General features: G+C 45.0%; 1 protein-coding gene across 1 annotated transcript in view; it reads right to left on the reverse strand.

Moving 5' to 3' along the window:
- Positions 1-406: 406 nt before the first annotated feature.
- loxhd1a (lipoxygenase homology PLAT domains 1a) overlaps positions 407-21182 on the reverse strand; it is a gene marked incomplete at its 3' end in the record, with an annotated part of 29023 nt that continues 8247 nt past the window's right edge. Inside the window, exons 8-41 of the mRNA XM_080529962.1 lie at positions 20816-21066; positions 20436-20571; positions 20114-20274; positions 18393-18479; positions 18023-18158; positions 17587-17741; positions 17271-17431; positions 16538-16614; positions 16146-16342; positions 15758-15950; positions 15270-15430; positions 14703-15033; positions 14225-14376; positions 13969-14102; positions 13448-13599; positions 12970-13074; positions 12734-12859; positions 12347-12511; positions 11974-12155; positions 11720-11836; positions 11195-11357; positions 10603-10757; positions 10142-10351; positions 9926-10052; positions 9528-9736; positions 9131-9316; positions 8485-8612; positions 7410-7527; positions 5747-5924; positions 4345-4530; positions 2573-2743; positions 2229-2367; positions 1713-1868; positions 407-887 (exon numbers count right to left, since the gene is read on the reverse strand). Of these exons, the coding sequence (XP_080386088.1) occupies positions 407-887; positions 1713-1868; positions 2229-2367; positions 2573-2743; positions 4345-4530; positions 5747-5924; positions 7410-7527; positions 8485-8612; positions 9131-9316; positions 9528-9736; positions 9926-10052; positions 10142-10351; positions 10603-10757; positions 11195-11357; positions 11720-11836; positions 11974-12155; positions 12347-12511; positions 12734-12859; positions 12970-13074; positions 13448-13599; positions 13969-14102; positions 14225-14376; positions 14703-15033; positions 15270-15430; positions 15758-15950; positions 16146-16342; positions 16538-16614; positions 17271-17431; positions 17587-17741; positions 18023-18158; positions 18393-18479; positions 20114-20274; positions 20436-20571; positions 20816-21066 (5786 nt within the window). The remainder of the gene's footprint in view (positions 888-1712; positions 1869-2228; positions 2368-2572; positions 2744-4344; positions 4531-5746; positions 5925-7409; positions 7528-8484; positions 8613-9130; positions 9317-9527; positions 9737-9925; positions 10053-10141; positions 10352-10602; positions 10758-11194; positions 11358-11719; positions 11837-11973; positions 12156-12346; positions 12512-12733; positions 12860-12969; positions 13075-13447; positions 13600-13968; positions 14103-14224; positions 14377-14702; positions 15034-15269; positions 15431-15757; positions 15951-16145; positions 16343-16537; positions 16615-17270; positions 17432-17586; positions 17742-18022; positions 18159-18392; positions 18480-20113; positions 20275-20435; positions 20572-20815; positions 21067-21182) is intronic.

The following is a 21182-nucleotide window of genomic DNA, read 5'->3' on the forward strand; positions in this document are numbered from 1 at the left end:
TACAAAATAGCACACGTGTAAAAAAAAAAACATTATAATAAAGCAGCTGAGCACATACCATCCCTGATACATTGCTTTAAAAATGGTGGCACAATTGTGTTACCTGGCCAACGGACGTCTATTATGGCTTCTCCACTATCAACAGGCCACATCAAAAGGTTAATCCAAAGTTATAGTATATATATACTATTAAAAAAAATACAATAAATATATAAACATCAGTTCCTGAGAGCTTGACCTTGTTTGGGTAAATAAAAATGTCCATTAGAAAATGAAGCAGCTGCCTACAACAAGCCCCACAAGAGTTAAGTATCTGTCTCTCCACCATGGAGATGTTCAGATAATGTATGGTCCAACATAGAAAGGTTTTGTCTCAAGGTCAGAGGATGAAGTGCTTGTGAAGCCATCAGTACTTTGGGTAGAGGATTCTGAAGATCTGCCTGTCTGCCCTCTTGTTGTCCAACCACTTCCCACAGAGGAAGATAGTGGTGACACCATTGGCAGTGTTGGTGATCTCCACCCGGTCCAGCAGCCATCCTGGGCTGAGGCGGGTGTTATCGTGTTCCACCCTCACCCTCAGTAACTCCCCCATGTCCAGCATCTCCAGCAGGAAGCGGTCTGTCTGCCCGCGCTCAAACAGGTTACGGAACTTCTGCCGTAACTGCCGGCAGCCTGAGTTTCCATTGGAGCCGTAGATTGTGACGAAGACGTTGGCATCGGTGCCTGCCCCCTTGTCGTCGCCGGTGATGACAATGATCTCATATTTGACCGGCACCAGGCTGCGGGCCTTGCTAGCGAAGCTCTCTATGGCTTTGGTGCACTCAAAGGTCTGGAACTCATCTTTCTTTGGAGAGAGGGGGATCAGGCTATTGCAGAGAAAGATGAACCTGAGAGAGGATTGATATAGAAGGAAAGATATGGTCTTGTTCAATAACTGTGCTTGAGGATGAAGGATGAGTAAGTGGTTAATTGGGACAGATTATTATTTGGAGAAAAGGTAATACGGAGCAAAAAATCTACAGAGAGTCGTGAGAACAGCACAGGGGATCACCGGCGCCACCCTCCCCTCTCTGGAGAAGCTGTACGAAACACGCTGTCTCAGGAGGGCCTCCAAGATCTCCAAGGACCCGACCCACCCTGGGCACGAACACTTTGTCAAGCTGCCCTCGAACAGGAGGTACAGGACCCCGGCCGCTAAGACAAACAGACTGAAGAACTGCTTCTACCACAGGGCCGTCAAGGCCCTGAACACAGAAAAGGCCTAAGTTCTGGGCCCAGGACAAGTCCGGACGGATTGTAATGGCAGCCAGTGCTGAGGCACAAACATGTACATTTTCAAGCCTGCAAACTGTGACACTTTAAAAAAATGTGAAAAAATACTTTCTTGTGCAATATGACAACCCTAGTTGACTATCTGTGCAGTATAGTACAGTGGATTGTGTACATAGCCTCTATTGATGTAAACCAGCTCTTTATCTTCTTGTGATTTTATGCATCTATGCTTTTTCCAAAATGTGTTTCTTTTTCCTTTCTTAAACACCAGGGGAGCCTCCCCTCCTAAATTTCGTTGTTTGGTACCTGTACTGTAACAATGACAAATAAAGTCTATCTATCTATCTATCTATCTATCTATCTAAAAAAGATTCTTCCATCAGTGGTTGATAAACCTGAAAGTCAAACTAAGGCTGATAGGTCAACAAAGGGTCACTCACCTGTTACCCAGCTCTTTCTCTATGACAACGACCTCCTCCACATGCCAGACTGCCTCCCCTTTGACCTTTTTACCATCTTTGGGGATGTGGCCAAGGCAGATGCCAGCAATGTCACCCAGTTGCTTGGAGGAAAACTCAAAGTTATCTGTGGTTCCGCTGAAAAGAAACAAGAAAAAAAACATATCCAAATCATGTTGTGAGCTAATGTAACTGATTAGATTTCACGAGACTCTCTCTAGGTTCGGAAAAGTCATAATGAGTTAACTTGATTTAATTAAATTAGAGCTGATTGGACTGATGATTTAAGGTCCTGACTCATCTTATGTTGTTTGACTTGCATCAACTTGATGCTGAGTACATGTCCACTGAAATATTGATATATCTTTCTGATGTTGCCCACCTATTATTTCTACCAGCACACCCTAATAGCAAGCTAAAACCGTCTCTGCTTCCAAATCCAATTATTTCTTTACACAAACAGCCCCGTTTTTAAAACTCATCTTAAGAGCAGCATACCGCAAGAATCTCTTTTTCTTTGATGAGTTCTCCATCATAAATTCTTTTGATCGGCCCTTCCTTCCTTCCAGTACGATCCAGATATTCTCTTTGGTTTCTGCATCATCTGTGTCTGCCGTCATGGTAACAATTTCATATTCTTTTGAACAGAGAAACAAACACAAGGAATTAGCCTAGGGTAACTGAACTCTTGATATGAACCATCATAACATTAAGCAATACAGTGGTGTACAGGAGAGTACAATGTATACACAGTGCATTATGATGCAGTAAAAGATACTGCACACTGTTCTTATTTCTTTGTGATCTGACTGGAGAAGTCGGTAACAGGCAGTTGATCTTACTGGTCTTCTCATTGAGGTCTAAGATGGTGTTGTTGGCGCAAGCTAACTCTCTCATGATCTGTCCATCATCATCGCTCTTGGCCAACCAACGGTCGCAGGGGAAGCGGAACGTCTTGTCCATAGTTTCGTCCTTCACATCAATGTACTCCAAGTGCCATCCCGGGGCAGGTCCTGATTATGACATGAAGACAGGAAACCCACATGTAGACCGTATCAATGTGACAGATGACAGAGGACAGGTATGAGTTAAAGATACCAACACTGAACGTTTGTCACGAATCCATCACTTTCTGGAATGTTGACTGTATGGTTCGTGATATTATGTTAATTTATTTCCTATCTCATTAGGCTGCACAGCCCTTTGTAACATATGGGTAACATATGGGTGTGACAGTATGTCTATTTAGGGGACCCATATAATCACTTTAATTAGTATGATATCACATTGAAGCATACAGTACTTATACTTACAGTACAATAAATCAATAGATGCATGTCAACAGATGCATGTACTGTATGTTTGTAGGCTATTGTACGTGCAGCATAGATTATATATTAAAATGAGGTATAACAAGCATTTTATTATACAGTACAGACTGGTTCACTCTGATTCAGCCCAGTTTCCCCATGTGATGTCACTATTGGCGCTTTTCCATTGACCAGACCGGTACGGCTCAGCATGGCATGCATTTGAAAAGTTCGGTATGGTACGGGTAGGATACGTTCTCCATTATACACAACAGACCAGGAACGAGCGGTGACAGTAGGAGGAGTTAAGTGTCATAAGAGCACTTCACTTTAATAAGTGCCGGTATACAGCTCAACAGGGGGAAATGCATTAAGAATTAAAAAATGCAGCACTATCATGCACAGATCAGCCTTAAAACATGTGACGTTAGATATATAACATTAGACAGGGAGTCATGTATTTCTACGGAAAGGCTGTGCTTGACGCTCCCATTGGACTGACGGCGGGGCTCATACAATCTCTACGTTTGTTATAGATACGAGTGCTCCGGTGTCTTGCTGGTAGTCAAATATATTTATTTATACAGCATATAGATGTTACGTGCCTGTTACTTGCCACTTTCAGTTCTAGTAGATCTAGTAGTTCTAGTAGATCGCGCAGCCAGGGAAACGCCGATATGTGTGGGAGCAAGACGCGAATGTACCGGCATTTGGCTCATGAGTGAACGGCGAAAATGCCTGGTCGGCACAGCTTGGGATTCCATGGAAATTATAGGGAACTATGTGTGAAAGAGGCTTAAATGTTGAAATAACAGCAATACCATGTTCATTGATAAAAATGACATAAGGGATGAAAAGGGGGGATGGCAGTTTTAGAAGGGGGATGATGAAGCGCGCTGGACTGAGGAACGATCTAACATAGATCACCATAATAGCGATTTTTTTTGTTATGCTTGTTGTAAATAAAAGTTCTATGATGCATTGAAATGACATTAAACTAAGATAATAAGATGGTTATCATAATTTTTCAAATCTTTATTAATAAGTTATTACATAAACAGTAAGTGACATTTTCCGAGAGTGAAATCTGTTTCACGATAAAGTCTATGAATATGGGATGACGATGTTGACGATTACCATTGACCAATCAACGGTCTGCAGTGTCACACGTCACACACAGCCTGGCACGAAAGTACCGAAAGTACCCCTCTCGAACTGGAACTAAAAACGGCACGGGTACTATGGCCCGGCACGGTACGGCACGGTAGTGGAAAAGCACCATATCTGTTGACTGACTGGCTCACCTGTGTTATCATGCCACACCCGTACTTTAGAGAGCTCTCCCAGGCTGAGGATGTCTGGGAAACGGAACATATCCGTCTGCTTGCGCTCAAACTTGTTGGATTTGTTGCTGGCCTTAAGAGCCAGCGTCCCGGTGTCACCACTCTCTCCAAACACGATGAGCCACACGTTAGCGTCAGTGCCTGCCCCTATGGAGAGAGACCAACCTTCCATCAACACGGCACTGTCTTCACAAACCTCAAGTCAGCAGACTCCACAGCCATCATCAAATTAAAATATACCAATAACGAATGCTGCAGTCTTTACCTACATTCACAGACTGCTTTTTTCAACCTTTCCAATTCACTGACTGGCATTATTTTGTGTACCAAAAGTCAACATCACCAGAAACATACCTACTGTATGTATGAAAAAACGATTTCACAAATAACAGTTTTAATAAACCCAATCCCCAATTTCAAAGCATTTCAAACCATCCATTAACCACACCGCTTGTTCAAACCTCAACTCAGCACACAGACAACCTTCAAGAAAATCAATTCACCAATAGAACCTAGCCTTCGCAAACCTAATTTCACCATAGCATCCTGTCCCTTTACCCCTCCCCCATCAACCACTAACCCACTGTCTTTTCAGACCCTGATCAAGAGAGGTGTTCTGGCAGGGTGTGTGGTATGACTGGGGAGTAGAGAGCCCCTGTTTCCTCCGACTCAGAGAACACACGGCTTAAACCCCTGGTGTGCGTAGTATTGCGAGATGCAGCCGCAGTGCCTGTGTGATGCTGTGTGTGACAGCTCGGCTCGTTATCTTCTCCAGAGCGTCAGTGAGAAGAAGTGCAGGGCCACGTCTTACGTTACTGTAGCCGCCGGGGGCAGAATGAGAAGCCCTCTGAAGTCATAGCAGACACCCTCCTCTATCATGTCAATCAGCAGCCTCGCTCGCTACCAGAAACTGCTGCATGGGAAAGAAGGGAAGAAGCCCAGCAAAGGTTTCACAGGAGTTTTTTCTTCCATTAGTCCCATGTCCATTAGTCCCTCTTCTGCAGCTTAAGATGCGCTTGTGAACACATATTTCCACTGCGTCACAGAGAACAACAACACGTCCCAGGTAGTTGCTTTATACCTGTGCATTAATGTTGTCATTACTGTATGTAACAACGCTGTATTAACATGTTTATTACATAGTAAAATTAGTATGTCATCTTGTTTTGGAATTGCATAGTGATTGGATTGAGCGGTTTGTATTACTACACAGGTGGAATAAGGAACAGCCTCTAGTCCACATGTTTAATAACAGTGATGTCACAGAGTAATTAGAGAATTAGTACACAGGTACAGAGGTATAACCTACACCGTTTAAGTCTTACCAACTGTTTGTGGGTGAAGAGCTTGTTTCTGGACTAACCTCCCGCATCGCTGGTCTTGACCTGGATGATGTAGGTAGTGATCTCCACCATCTCCTCCTCATCCACCACGGCAGCCATCTCACAGATCATGGTCCTCTTGGGCCCTTTGGTCTTGGACAGCCACTCCTCATAAGTGAACACTGACACATCCTCTGTCGTCAGGTTACGCATGATAATCTGACAGGCAGGAAATTAGTTTGATGAATACATTGAAGTCAATGAACATGCGCATGTGTATGTCTTTATACATTATGACTCTAATACTATTGAGATCAATCAATTGTCCTAGCTGTCTAATTGTGTTAGCTGTCCAGGACCACAATGGACATAAGCCAGTAAATCATTTTTAATGTATGTATTGTTGTATTGTACTCTTATCCTCTTATCCTCTTATGGCTGAGGCAACTAAATGTATTTAAAATGTGTCAAATAATGTCATTAATTCATTCATGGATGTGGCTCAATGCCAGTCAGCAAATATCAATGCAAATGTATGCATATATGGAAATGTATGCAAATATATCCACGCACGTACATACAGTAAAGCATATTATCTAACTCCTCATGTGTTTGATCACAAGGGCAAGGGCATGGTCTAAGTAAGCAGGTAGTGAACATAAACTGTGATTTGGCTGTGGCAGCAGAAATGGCGTTACCTTCCAGCAATATATTAATCTGAGTGGATTAACCATTCTGGCTGGCCGCCCAGCTCACAGCGGTGGTGATTTTAATAAACAGGCAATGTCATCTTTAACGGAGCACATCTGTTTGTGATGCTGTACAGTATTTGGTCATATCAAGGACACTTCCCAGACACAGACACGATTGGATATCAGCATTGACTGCTCAGCCTACCCAGTGGCGCACACACGCTCACGAGGAGAGACAACATAGAGCTTCTCCTGCATAGGAAACGGCTTTCATCAAAGTGGCCAAGCCTGGACTTTGTGCTGAATAAGGCTATAAGGAATATATAAGGAATAACTGGACACAATTGTGTCCTGACAGGATCAACTTTGACAATCAAACAGAAAAATACAATGTATTTCTCAAACAGCTCCCTCAAATGATTTAGGGAAGGATCAGAAATGTTTACCATTTGTACAGCCTCTGTATTAGAACTAGTGATAGTTCTACATTGACATCATTCTAAGCACATCCTTTCTGTTTTAGTAATGATGTGGTCATATAGAATGGCAGAGATAGTCTTGTCTAGTGTCCGCGAGACAGTGTGATAGAGTGTAGCGTTGCAGCTCATTACTGAGACTGACAGAGACTGTGTATCCATGGAGAGTAGCAGCACCTCGGATGCCTGAGCACCATAGTGACTGAAATAGGTCAATGCACTCACGTAGCGTTAACCAAATCTCACCCCAGAAGAACTCTGACCCTTAATGCGTAGAGTTGTGTGTATGCGTCTGGTGTGTGTCTGAATCCTGCAGTGACCTATTGCCTGCAGACATGGATCAGTGTCTGACAGTTTTCTGACAGCATATAATGTGTGTGTGTGTGTGTGTGTGTGTGTGTGTGTGTGTGTGTTTGTAAGTGTGTGTGTGCGCGTGCGTCTCTAAAGAAAAAAATCTCTAAATCTCTTTCTACCACTGTAACGTAACTGGTTTGTTCTATTGAGCTGTTAGACTGTGACATGTTGTCACTACTGACCTTATCCAGGAACCAATCAGGTCTGCTGCCGGAGCCGTCGATGCGGACTCTCATCTTACACAAGGGAGCGATGTCATCTACCTCCAGACTAAAGATGTCCTCCTGACCCCTCTCAAACCTGCAAACCACCACAAGGATTGGAAACTCAAGCCATGCTGAATAGGGTGTATGCACTCTCTCCTAGTAAATATAACAGAACAACCCAAGAAACATGATTATAATAACAACGCAATAAACATGGTTTCTCATTTGGATTAATGTGCTGTTAAAACGGTCAAATATGCCTTGGTGTGTGTTTCCTTTGATCAGATGTGTGCTTGGTTGTGTATGTTTGAGTCAGGTGTGTGTTTGGGTGTGTGAGTGTGTTTGGGTCAGGTGTGTGTTTCTTTTGATCAGGTGTGTTTTGGGTGTGTGAGTGTGTTTAGGTCAGGTGTGTGTTTCGGAGTGTGTGAGCGTGTTTAGGTCAGTAGTGTGTATGAGAGTGTGTATGTATCAGGTGTGTCTTAAATTGTGTATGAGAGTGTGTTTGGGTCAGGTGTGTGTTTGGTTGAGTGGGAGTGTGTATGTATCAGGTGTATGTTTGGGTGTGTGTTTAGTTCTGTGTATGTACAGTATGAAGTGTGTGTTTGGGTGTGTGTATGTACAGTATGAGGTGTGTGTTTGGGTGTGTGTATGTCCAGTATGAGGGGTGTGTTTGGGTGTGTGTATGTCCAATATGAAGTGTGTGTTTGGGTGTGTGTATGTACAGTGTGAAGTGAGTGTTTGTGTGTGTGTATGTCCAGTATGAAGTGTGTGTTTGGGTGTGTGTATGTCCAATATGAAGTGTGTGTTTGGGTGTGTGTATGTATAGTATGAAGTGTGTGTTTGGGTGTGTGTATGTCCAATATGAAGTGTGTGTTTGGGTGTGTGTATGTATAGTATGAAGTGTGTGTTTGGGTGTGTGTATGTACAGTGTGAAGTGAGTGTTTGGGTGTGTGTATGTACAGTATGAAGTGTGTGTTTGGGTGTGTGTATGTACAGTATGAAGTGTGTGTTTGGGTGTGTGTATGTACAGTATGAAGTGTGTGTGTCCTACCTGTCCTCGTTCTTCTGTAGCAGCATTTCCTCTGTGGTGCCGTTGGCTCCGAACACAGACAGGAAGATCAGAGTGTCTGAACCTGCGTTCTGAACATCTCCTGTCACCACTGTCACCTCATAGATGATCTGACCGTGACAGACAGAACACTCAATGTGTGACCGTTAAACACACACACACACACACACACACACAGTTTAACTAATGTGTTAAAGGCTCACTCACACCAGCCAGTTTTGCTTCCTGGTCATTCTTTACACAATACTCAAAGAAAGGGCGCACTGAGCCGTATGTTAGTCATAGTCGGAGGGTTATATTTGACTCTGGATGCTGACTTTATAAACAGGCTAGCCACGTCACCCTTCGAAGCACTTTCGAACTTGAATCATTGTGCAATAATATTGTGCAGCACCAGGATGTTAAACATACACCAATATATGTGACAATATACAAATGACATATACACATGTATATTGTACAGTATACATCAGTTCATAGTTATTATGACGATGTGTGTTAGTGGTTGTATAACAATCACAGGTCTATTTTAGATTATAGTAATGTAGCAGTAGGACTGTAGTACTGGTGTGTGTGTGTGTGTGTGTGTGTGTGTGTGTGTGTGTGGTAATATTGTGACAGGACATACCTTCTGAGAGATAGCGATGCTGACTGCATCCAACACGTTGAACACTCTGGATGACAGTCCATCACCACGGTCTTTGGCCAACCAGCACTTGCAATGAAAAATGAATTTGACCCCTTTGGTTGGCACGGCAACAGCCAGTTCATCAACCAACCAGCAGCTCTCAGGAGTGGCCCCGTCGTGTCCGAGCTGCAGGGAGAGCACGGAACACTCACACCCATCAGGTACCAACACACTCTGCGTGTGTGCGTGTACGTGTGTGTGTGTGTGTGGACGTGCACACGCACGCACGCACGCACACACACACACACACACACACACACACACACACACACACACACACACACACACACACACACACTTGATTCTGAATGAGCACTGTGTGCAATGGTCCTCTTACCTCCACCTTTTTGATCTCTCCCACATCTGCTGCATGGCACTCAAAGGTTTTGAGTGAGCCAGCCTCGAAGCCCCTCTCCCCCCCAGACATGTCCAGCCACAGCCTCTCTGTCTGGATGTGGTTTGGCCCCATGATTATCACGAAGGCCCGTGATAATGTGTCAGCATCGCGCTCCATTCCAGTAGAGATGGTAAAGTGGTACGGGATGACTGCAGAGAGAGCACACGGTGTACCAAATCACATTCATAGACATATACCCATCACAACGTATTTGACTCTGTGTACCGTATGTGAATGTGCATCATGTTTGTGTGCACGTCTGTGTGTGTGTGTGTGTGTGTGTGTGTGTGTGTGTGTGTGTGTGTGTGTGTGCTTGAATTGCCAGTGTGTTCACTTACTGGGGCTGTCTTCTATTATGTCCTCCTTCTTTTTACTCTTCCTGTTCATGTTGCTGTCCACATTCTTCACTGTAAGGATAGAACTCTTCTTCTTGCTGTGGAGACTCTCTCTCTCCCCCTCGAAACCCTGAATGATTACACACACACGTCACACAGACACACATACAGACACACACACACACACACATACACACACAGACCCCCCCACACACATACCTTGACGTAGAAAAACCTGTTGATGCGTTTGTCCTCCCTCTTCCTGGAGAGCCAGCGTTCACACAGGAATAGGTACACCTCCTCCGTATCCACGTCATACACCTCCACCTGGTCCAGGTACCAATCCGCACTCATCATGCTGTTGTCATGGCGTATTTTAATCTTGAACACCTGGCCCAAGTCAACCGCCTCCAAGGTGAATTTATCCACCTGGGAGGGGAGGAACAGCCAATAGAATGACACCAGATGGGAGAGGAACAGCCAATAGAATGACAGCAGATGGGAGAGGAACAGCCAATAGAATGACAGCAGATGGGAGAGGAACAGCCAATAGAATGACAGCAGATGGGAGAGGAACAGACAATAGAATGACACCAGATGGGAGAAGAAGAACAGCCAATAGAATGACACCAGATGGGAGAGGAAGAACAGCCAATAGAAATAACATTGTTTCCTCTTACCGATCCCCGCTCAAACTTGTTGCTGTTGGTCTCTGACTTGCTGAGTTTGCGCTCACCAGTGTCCCCCATGTCTCCATAGATGGTGAGGAAGACATTGGCATCAGTGCCAGCGTTGTAGACATCCCCCGTCATCACAGACACATTGTATGTGTGGGCTGTGGGCACAGACAGAGACAGATTGACTTACTTACTCAGACAGAGACAGATTGCAGCAATACACAGAACAATAGACTGAAGCGTTCAAATGCAAATTGAGCAAATTGAGACAAATTCAGAGAAGCCGAAGCAGAGAGAGACACCCATTTAGGCATCCTCATTTTTGCAGAAAACTCTCTCATGATGAACCTGGCACATACTGTAGACAAAGGATCCTGCTGTAATAGCCAGCTGTGTGTGTGTGTGTGTGTGTGTTTTGATGTGTGCGTGTGTGTGTATGTGTGTGTATGTGTTTTGATGTGGGCATGTGTGTGTGTGTGTGTTTTGATGTGTGCGTATGTGTGTGTATTTGTGTGTGTGTGTGTGTGTGTGTGTGTGGGGGGGGGGGGGGGTAGGGGTGTGCGAGTGCTTGTAGGTGTGAGTGTACTGTACATACTCTCCAGTGCATCTTCCACCTCAGTTTCATTGACTTTCAGGGTTCCATCTCGGAGTAGCTTCTCCTGTATGATATCAGAGGGCACCAGCTCTCTTATTATCTCCCCGTCATCCTCTGACTTGGCCAGCCAGCGCTCACATGGGAAGATGATGGTTTCAGATCCCTGGACAGACAGAGCAGTAGTGCATCAGAGACTGTGTGCACGTGTGTGTGTGTGTGTGTGTGTGTGTGTACATGTGTACGTGTGTGCGTACGTGTGTGTGCATGTCTGCCTCCCCGTGTGTGTGTGACTGTTCAACACCAGTGAGGTCATCACTGTTCTAGTGTGAGAGCCCAGCATGTATGAGAGAAGCGCCATCTGGTGACTGAAGACAGTACTGTTTCTGTTTTGAATTATGACTCAATGTCAGCCTTCTCTTCATAAGTAATGACCTGGGAATTACTCTTTAATGAAGAGGAGAAGGAAGGCGTTAGGGGAAGTTTGACTCAGAACAGAACACACACTGCAGCCTCTCTCCTCTATACCTTCCCCTTCCTTAGCAGCCTCCTGATCTCCACTCTGTCCAGGTGCCAACCCGCATTCACCCCTCTGTTGTCATGACCGATACGGATCTTCTCAATGACTTCACCCACATCCTCCAACTGTAGAGAAACCAGACATCATCATCAACATCATCATGATCATCATCATCACCTCATTCTCTTAATCAGTTCTTAATCATTTCCCCTCACAGCTACTGTTGTCTGTTGAGATCCTAAAGAGGGGTCTGTTCACTCACCTCAAATATGAACATGTCCTCAGCCCCCCTCTCAAAGTACATCGTCCTCTCCCTCTTATTGACACAGAGAGCCTTCTGCTGAGTGCACACTGACTCCCGGCCATAAAGGATAATGAACACGTCTGCATCTGTGCCCGCTGCAAACACGTCACTCGTAAACGTCTTGATCTCGTACGGCACAACTGAGGAAAAACAACCGAGTCACATTTTGGAAAAACTGCTATGGCAGAAATCGTATGATACTCAGTGACAAGTTGAAAATATGACATTATAGGTAATATAATTTGGTGCTGTGGTCAATTAAAATCAGAGATTATGATAGATTATGGTGGGTGATGTTATGGGTGGGTTATCTAAATTGTGTTGTACTTACATGGTGTGTACAGCTCAGTCTGGAGGTCAGCAGGGAAGAGGTCTCTTACGATGGCTCCATCATCTTCTCCCGTATCTAGCCAGCGACCACAAGGGAACCGTAATTTTTGACCAAGAGATGGGGCGTCAATCTCTACCCAGTCCAGGAACCAGCCTGCTGAGCCCCCTGCAGACCCAACACACGTTATCATAGTGTGTGTGTGTGTGTGTGTGTGTGTGTGTGTGTGTGTGTGTGTGTGTGTGCGCGTGTGCGTGTGCGTGTGTGCATGTGTGTGTATGCGTATGTGTGCGTATGTGTGCGTGCGTGTGCGTGCGTGTATGCGTGTGCATGTTTGCACATATACTATCATTGTGTATGTATACTATACTATGTGGGTATTTTCATTACCTGAGCTGTGTCCTACACGCAGTTTCTTGAGTGCTCCAAGATCCACAGATTCCACTGTAAACTCGTCGATCATGCCCTGCTCAAACTTATTCCTATGTGTCTTTGAGGCTTTCAACATTATGATACCTGTGAGTGCACACACATCAGAACTAATATTATGTTGTGCAAACACACATTCAGAAAACAAAATGCACATGTTTAATGATCTACCTCTGTATTTGGGGGAGAAAGAGTACCTGTGTCATCCTTGGTGCCATACAGGACGGCAAACACGTCGGCATCGGTGCCAGCATACTTCTTATCTCCTGTCTTGATCTTCATGGTGTATGTGGTGGACATGGCTGCCAGACACATCAACACAATTACATTATTAGAATGTATTGATTATCTGATGCATGAACGATGAGAAGTCAAATCCTCATTCAACAAAGTCGTTGTTCAGCCTAACACTTCAATATGTAACGATGATATACAAATCTATCAAATGAATGACACTTTAGTGTCTATCCACAGGAAAGGCCTGGGCATTGTCTCATTTCAGTTGTAACTAGCTTCCACTCTCCATGATCACTGATTGGGAGATGGAAGATACACAGTGGACATTTATCAAGACATTTTAGTGGTATTTAGAGGAGAGGAGATGATGAATTGAGAATTGTATTGAGGAAGGAATTGAGTTTTGAGACACAGCTCTGGTGAGATTCACCGCCTCACCCTTCTGCTCTAGACCCAGTGTCGCTCCAGTATCCTCTTCATCCTCATCATCCCCCTTCTTCATAAAGGCTTCGTCCACAGGGACGAGCTCCCTGGCGATCTGTCCATCATCCTCGTCAATGGCCAGCCAGCGTTTACAGGGGAAGTAGTACCTGAGACAAAAACCCTGCTAAGCTTTTTCACAGGCCCAGGCTTCTATTCTGCATCTTCACATGACGGGTTAAAACCACAAACCTGTCACATCCTCTAGTGTGCATCCATTACATCACCAGAAAAGCTATCTATTTTTAGACCAATCCCAAGAACAGAGGACAATGGAGGACACGGTGGATCTTGGCCTGGGAAGTCAATTATACCGTTTCATACCACTAGGGGAAGCTCGACAGTTGCGTTGTCATTAATCCATGATCAGAGCTATACATTGCTATTAACAAAACAAATCTAGTCATCAGATACTAACTAGAAAAGATAAGCAGACAAGAACAAGCCACTCTCATCAGGTGCCTCACCACCTCACTTACGTGGTGTCATCTTTGTTGTCCACAATCTCCACTCTATCCAGGAACCATGCGGCGTAAGCCTGGCTGTTGTCATGGCGAATCCTCAGCTTCTTTAGAACACCCAGATCGATGGCAGGGACTGAGAACACGTCCTCCTGACCCACCCAGGGGACCATGGCCAAGGTTCAAAGGACAAACAGCTTGGTTAATAAGGGAGGTCACAGCTCAACAGTAACTCAGATATTGCCATCATCATGTTGATTGACAGGTGGCTCACCTGGCCTTTATCAAATTTGTTCAAGTTGTTGGATCTCCTCAGCCTCCGCTCCCCCGTGTCGCCGGTCTCTCCATAGATGTTGATGTAAACTTTGGAGTCTGTTCCTGCCCCCCACATGGTCCCCGTGAACACGTGGACCTCATACGAATTCTCTGTGACACATCCACATTCAAATAGTCAATTCATAGCTTCAATCTAGCCCCTGTGTGTTGTATGTACTGTTGCATTGCTGCAGTCCTAGACTCCAGTTGGCCTACGGGAACAGATTCCGGTGTATGAATTGAATTTTATAATCTGCATACTGCACAGTATTAAAAACTGTATGCTGTGCTGTGTTGTGGTGTGCAGTGCTGCGATGTGCTGTGATGTGCTATGCAGTGCTGTGATGTGCTGTGCTGTGATGTACTGTGCTGTGCTGTGTTGTGATGTGCTGTGCTGTGTTGTGATGTGCTATGCAGTGCAGTGCTGTGCTGCTCACCCTCCAGGTCTACTGCGTCCTCAGGGAGGAGCTCCACCACAATTTCCCCGTCCTCCTCATCCCGGGCCAACCAGCGCCGGCAGGGGAACATGAAGCTCTCCACCACCTCCCGGAGCTCTTCAATCATCTCCTCCTCCTCTTCCTCCTCTTTCTTCTTCTTTTTCTTCTTCTTGTCCTTCTTGTCCTCCTTCTTCACCTCCTTCACAGTCTGAACCATGGCCATGGTCAGGCGTTTGATGTCGAGCAACTCCAGGAACCAGCCATCCCCTATGCCTGAACCGTCATGACCGATGCGGACCTTAAAGATCTTCCCCACGTCCAGGGCCTCGACCTGCAAGGTGGGAAACAGAAACAGCAGTGGTTACTAAGATATACTCCCCTTTACACACCACACTCGGCTGAATGACTGATTTGTGGGTCATCTGAAAAACTATGACTATGAATTCCTTCGATTCACACAGAACAGCTGTTCCATGGCCTTGCCGACGACATAGCCATGCATTCAACACCATACCAAAACATGCTACTGTTCCAGCTTAGAGACTGGTTTAGTGACATAATCCAGACCTTAAAGATCTCAGTGGTCCCGCGCTCAAAGTTGTTGGACCTGCTCTTGAGAGTGATGAGCTCCGTCTTTCCCTCATCCCCGTAGATCTGACAGAAGACATTGGCGTTGGTGCCACCTGCACGCACGTTCCCCGTGACAACCATTATCTCATAGTTAATCACTGTAGACGAGAGGGCGAGACAATGGCAATTAACCCACGACAAGATGATGGAGAGCAGACCGACGTCCACCTATCTATGAAATATCATCATCCCTTACAGTATCTACAAAACTAGTGCCATCATCATGCTATGGGACATCAGTCTATGGGACTACTAGTATTGGGCTCATTGTAATGCATTGAATGGAATGAGGAAAGGTATCAAATGAGCCTGTTCTCTCCGATTTCTACCTCCACCAGCCTCCACTGACTCTGCTCTATACAGTAGCGTGTACAGTTTAAATAGATGGTAAGGGAGTGTGTTGTGTATACTAAATTCTCAGGTACATTTCTCGATGTCCAGCGTCTCGCTGGGATAGATCACCACCTCCACCTTCCCATCAGCCTCGTCCTTGCAGAGCCAGCGGTGGCTGGGGAACATGTACTGCTTCCCATGAACTGGCACGGTGATCTGAACACTGTCCAGGAACCAACCAGCACGCAGGCCCTCATTGGTGTGGCCTATCAGGAGACGGTGTATCTACCAATAGGAATCCAGGCAGAATAGATTAAAATGCAAAATTATTAGTAGGCTACAAGCAAGTGTCCACACCACCTGTGACCATTGCAGCACCAAGAAACCCTAACAAATTCAACAAGACAGTGGATAATTGATAATAATGTCAAATTGAATTCCTTCCTATTTGGGAAAGGTTCTAGAACTTAAAGAACGCACCTGTCCCACGTCAAACGTGTCTACGGTGAAGATGTCAGTTTGTCCAGTCTCAAAATAGTTCCTGAGGTCGTTGTCTGAGACCACTATGAGTATCTTATTGGTGTCTCCTTTCTCCCCGTACAGCTTGACAAACACTTTGGAGTCAGAGCTGGCCCCATTGATGCTTCCTGTCTTCACTGTGATATGGTAGCCCACATCTGTAGAGGAGCATGGGACATAATATGTCATGATATTATCAGACATGACATGCACACACACACACACACACACACACACACACACACACACACACACACACACACACACACACACACACACACAATAGTTCTTTGAGTGTACATTTGTTAATGTTTCAATGGGTTGATGAGTTTATCATTTCAATATTCACTCACTACGGAGACGCAGTCCTTCTCCTTCTGGCACTAACTCTCGGTCGATCTGACCATCATCCTCATTCCGGTCAAGCCACCTAATCAAATATTAGCAGGAAAGTTGGCACATTTGAATAAACATATTTTCAATAGAATAAACTCTGCATAGGCATCTTACATCAACAATATCTTCCTCAACCCAGTCAACCAGGTAGAGATTGAAACAGGAAAGGGTTTCTCGTGGTGCAACAAGGCACCTCAGGCCTGAAGTATACTGTCTCCAGTTACTGGAGAAGACACAATTTACTGCCACAGTGTATTTAGTCCCTATTTGTAATGGGATGCTGGCCTAAGCCAGCTGACTAACTGGGCGTGGATAGGTGACAGTGTCTCCTGAGCTGTTAGTGAAACACAGTCTGATTGGTGAGAGGGTTAGTGAGGAGGGAAGAGTGTCATTGGTTGAATTGTAAACCATTATGACTTGAATATGATTGGTTAAGAGCCCTGAGTAGAGTAAGTTTTTTTGTAAGTAATTTTTTCTGAGTGGTGCAGTCCCACACATATTTTTTATTTTATTGGACAGACAGTGAAGACAGACAGGAAAGTAAGGAGAAGAAGGGAGAGAGGGCATGATTTGAACCCATGCCGACATGGGCATATGTGTGCACTGTAGACCGTGGTGCTAGACCACTGGACCACCCCAGGCTACACGAGTAGAGTAGAAGTTGAACACATGATTGGCTGATTGGCTTGCCTGAAACAGGGGAAGACGATGGCCTGGGACTCTGGTTCGCCCTCCTCCCTCACCATCACCTTATCCAGGAACCAGCCGCAGCCCCCACCCCGTCCATCATGACCGATGCGTACCCTGCGCACCTGTCCCAAGGACACCGCCTCGATCAGGAACTCATCAGCCTAGGAAACAGAGGGAGACAAACCTACCAACTCAGGACTATTGCGATGACTTTGAACTTTTACAACAAGTGTTTCAGTATCAGCGTGATATTGTCAATACTTATGCCCCGGTCTCTAATTACTGGTCAGTAATCCCTCATATGAAGAACACTCACGTTGCCCTTTTCAAACTTGTTGACGTTGTTTTTGCTCATGAACATGAGCCGTTCCCCTGTGTCTCCCAGGTCCCCGATTACATTGAGGAACACACTGGCATCAGTGCCGCTGCCACCCACATTCCCCGTACAGATTGTGACGCGGTACTTTATCACTGGGAGAAGAGGAACACAGTATACACACAAAAAACACAATACTCAGAAACTCACATAACATGACATTGATATTATCTAGTCTTGCCATATGAAATTTGAGGTTACTTGTTTGTCATGTGTGGTTCAGGTGAGTGTGTTCCATGTGTATGGCTGGTGTGTGTGTGTGTGTGTGTGTGTGTGTGTGTGTGTGTGTGTGTGCGTGCGTGTGTGTGTGTGTGTGTATTTGTGTGTGCGTGCGTGCGTGTGTGTGTGTGTGTGTGTGTGTGTGTGTGTATCTTACATAGCAGTGGCTCTGGGATGAGTGCTCCAACGGCTGGCAGTTCTCTGATGATTTCGTTGTCGTCCTCGTTGATGTCCAGCCAACGGCCGCAGTTGAACGAGTACTTCTCCATCGTCAGAGTTTTCATCAGTGTGGCCTGTGGACAGACACAGCCATTAGTAATCATGGATCTTCACTCCTCTACCAGACAATCTACTGACACATTATTTACCATTAGGTTCATGATGTATAATGTAGTTAATGTTAATGATCAGGTGACAGATTATTCCTGGGGAAAGCCACTTTGATCACCAGAGGGCAGATTATGTATTCATCCTGCTACAGAATGAAACGTTGCTGTTGACAGATCAAGGACAGCAGCAGATCTCACCCTGGCCAAATGCCAGCCTGCGAAGGGACTCCTCTTCTCATGCCAGATACGGAGCTTCTGCAGCGGTCCCAAGTCTGGCATCTCGATCTGCAGGAGTCCGCCACCAGGACACACACCAACAGTGACAAAGACACACCTGTACAGTCAGGACTAGATACTGTACACACCAACATGTTGGTGAACAAACACACACGTTTAACACGCATACATGCATACATGCATACACATACACATACATACATTACACACACTCTGAACGTTTTGTGTGAAATCTATCATCAAATGAGTATGGATGAGTTAAAACATCCACTATACACCTAGGATTAGGTCTATTTTTAATTCTAAGGCATTTAAAGGGGGCATGTTTGTCTGCCAGACATTATACAGTGGGAAAAATAAGTATTTCACCCCGGCTGCTTTTGTGAGTTTTATGTACAAAGAGTTTTATGTACAAAGAAATGAACAGTCTATAATTGTAATGGTAGGTTCATTTTAACAGTGAGAGACAATATACTGTATATTTTAAAAATCCCTGATCACTTTATATGAATTTTGAAAATGTATTTTATTGAGTAAAATAAGTATTTCACCCCCTAGCAAAACATGACTCAGTACTTGGTGGAGAAACCCTTGTTGGCAAGCACAGCGGTCAGACGTTTCTTGTAGTTGGTCACCAAGTTTGAGCAGATCCCAGGTGGGATTTTGGCCCACTCCTCTTTGCAGATCCTCTCCGAATCCTTAAGGTTTGGAGGTTGTCACTTGGCAACTCGAAGCTTCAGCTCCCTCCACAGATTTTCTATGGGATTAATATCCGGAGACTGACTAGGCCACTCCATGACCTTAATGTGCTTCTTCTTGAGCCACTCCTTTGTTTCCTTGCCATATGTTTTGGGTCATTGTCATGCTGGAACACCCATCCACGAACCATTTTCAGTGTCCTGGCTGAGGGAAGGAGGTTCTCACCCAAGATTTCACGGTACATGGCCCCGTTCATCCTCCCCTCGATGTGGTGAAGTCGTCCTGTCCCCTTAGCAGAGAAACAGCCCCAAAGCATAATATTTCCACCGCCATGCTTAACGGAGGGGATGGTGTTCTTGGGGTCAAAGTCAGTATTTTTCCTCCTCCAAACACAGCGAGTCGAGTTGATGCCAAAGAGCTCGATTTTGATTTTCTGGGATTTTTAAAAATATTCTATCTCTCACTATTAAAATGAACCTACCATTAAAATTATAGGATGTTCATTTCTTTGTAAGGGGGTAAGCTCACAAAATCAGCACGGGGTGAAATACTTCCACATATAGATTAGATATAGACATTTTCTAGAGCCAAATCGGGGTCAGGTATTGTTTGTATCCTTTCATCTCTAATACAATCTATTAGACAGTGATCGCTGATGTCATTAGCAAAAACACCACTGTCTATATTAAGATCTATTTGTTATGATGATGTCTTTATCCTATTATGAGGATGGATTATGAGGATGGATTTATCAGGATTCTTCAAGTTATGTTGTGTTGTTTTTAAAAATAACTGTGATAACCATTTTGCTAACTTTTTTTTATTTTTTAGACAACCAGTCTTGGTTAAAATCACCTATTATTTATACTAAACATTCATATTGATTTGGGACAGTGACGGACAGCAGAACAGATTCAGTAAAACAGTTTTTGACAGAAATAGCCACACCTCAGATAGAAGACCTGACCCATGCCATGCCTTACCATGAACTTATCTGTCTGAGCCTGCTCAAAACTGTCTGAGTTGTTCTCCAGTCTCATCTCCTCTGACTTGCCCTTCTCTCCGTAGATCTGCAGGAACACCTGGGCGTCTGTCCCCGCCCCCTTCACATCCGACGTCCAGATCCACAGGGACCACGGGAATTCTGGGAAAGTTGTGATTACATGGTAAATGTCCCGTTGACCCCTATAGGCTACAGAGTTAGTATCAAATTATAATATATGTAGCTGATTCATATATATGGGTTTATCTACACGCAGTATGTTGGTATACTGAGTATACCTATGAAATGGATAGGTCACTCACTTTTCTGCTTCTTCTGCCTGAGTGAGACCATCTCATAAAGCTCCCTCTCGATCAGTCCGTCGCCTTCATCCTCATCCAACCACTTGCAACATGGAAAAATCTGCTCCAGACCCGTGAATGGACAGTACACTGTCACCTGGCATCGATGGACAGTGGTCCATGTGGTTAACATCCACATAGCAAAGATGGTAAAGGATTCATTCAATTTAGAGCTTTATCATGAGACCAGTGTTTTACATTGTGAGGGTTAAACTCACCACTACACCCCCCCACCCAACCACCACACACACAGACACAGACACAGACACAGACACACACACACACACACACACACACACACACACACTCACACACACACACACACACACACACACACACACCTTTTCGCAATACCATCCGGCTCCGACAGCTCCGTTGTCGTGTCCGATGGTGACTCTGCTGAGGGGGCTGAGCAGGGCAGCGATCTCCACATTGAAGATGTCGATGAGGCCTCTCTCAAACGCACCTCCCTCCAGGAAGATCTTCCCGCTGTTCTTCAATCCCTTGGTCCCGTGCATGATGATGTGGATCTTAGAGTTGGTGCCCCCACCACGCACATCCCCGGTCATCACCTGAACGTTGTACACGATCCCTTTTGGGACCCAGTTACAGAGTGGTTCTATTATCAGTCTGTCAGCTGGCTGCTCTCATAAAAGACATTGGCATGTACAAACTATGAATCTGTGTCTTGATCATACCCTATGCAAC

Source organism: Nansenia antarctica (assembly GCF_963989245.1).
Source record: "Nansenia antarctica genome assembly, chromosome: 4".
In the NCBI taxonomy this organism is placed as follows: Eukaryota; Metazoa; Chordata; class Actinopteri; order Argentiniformes; family Microstomatidae; genus Nansenia; species Nansenia antarctica.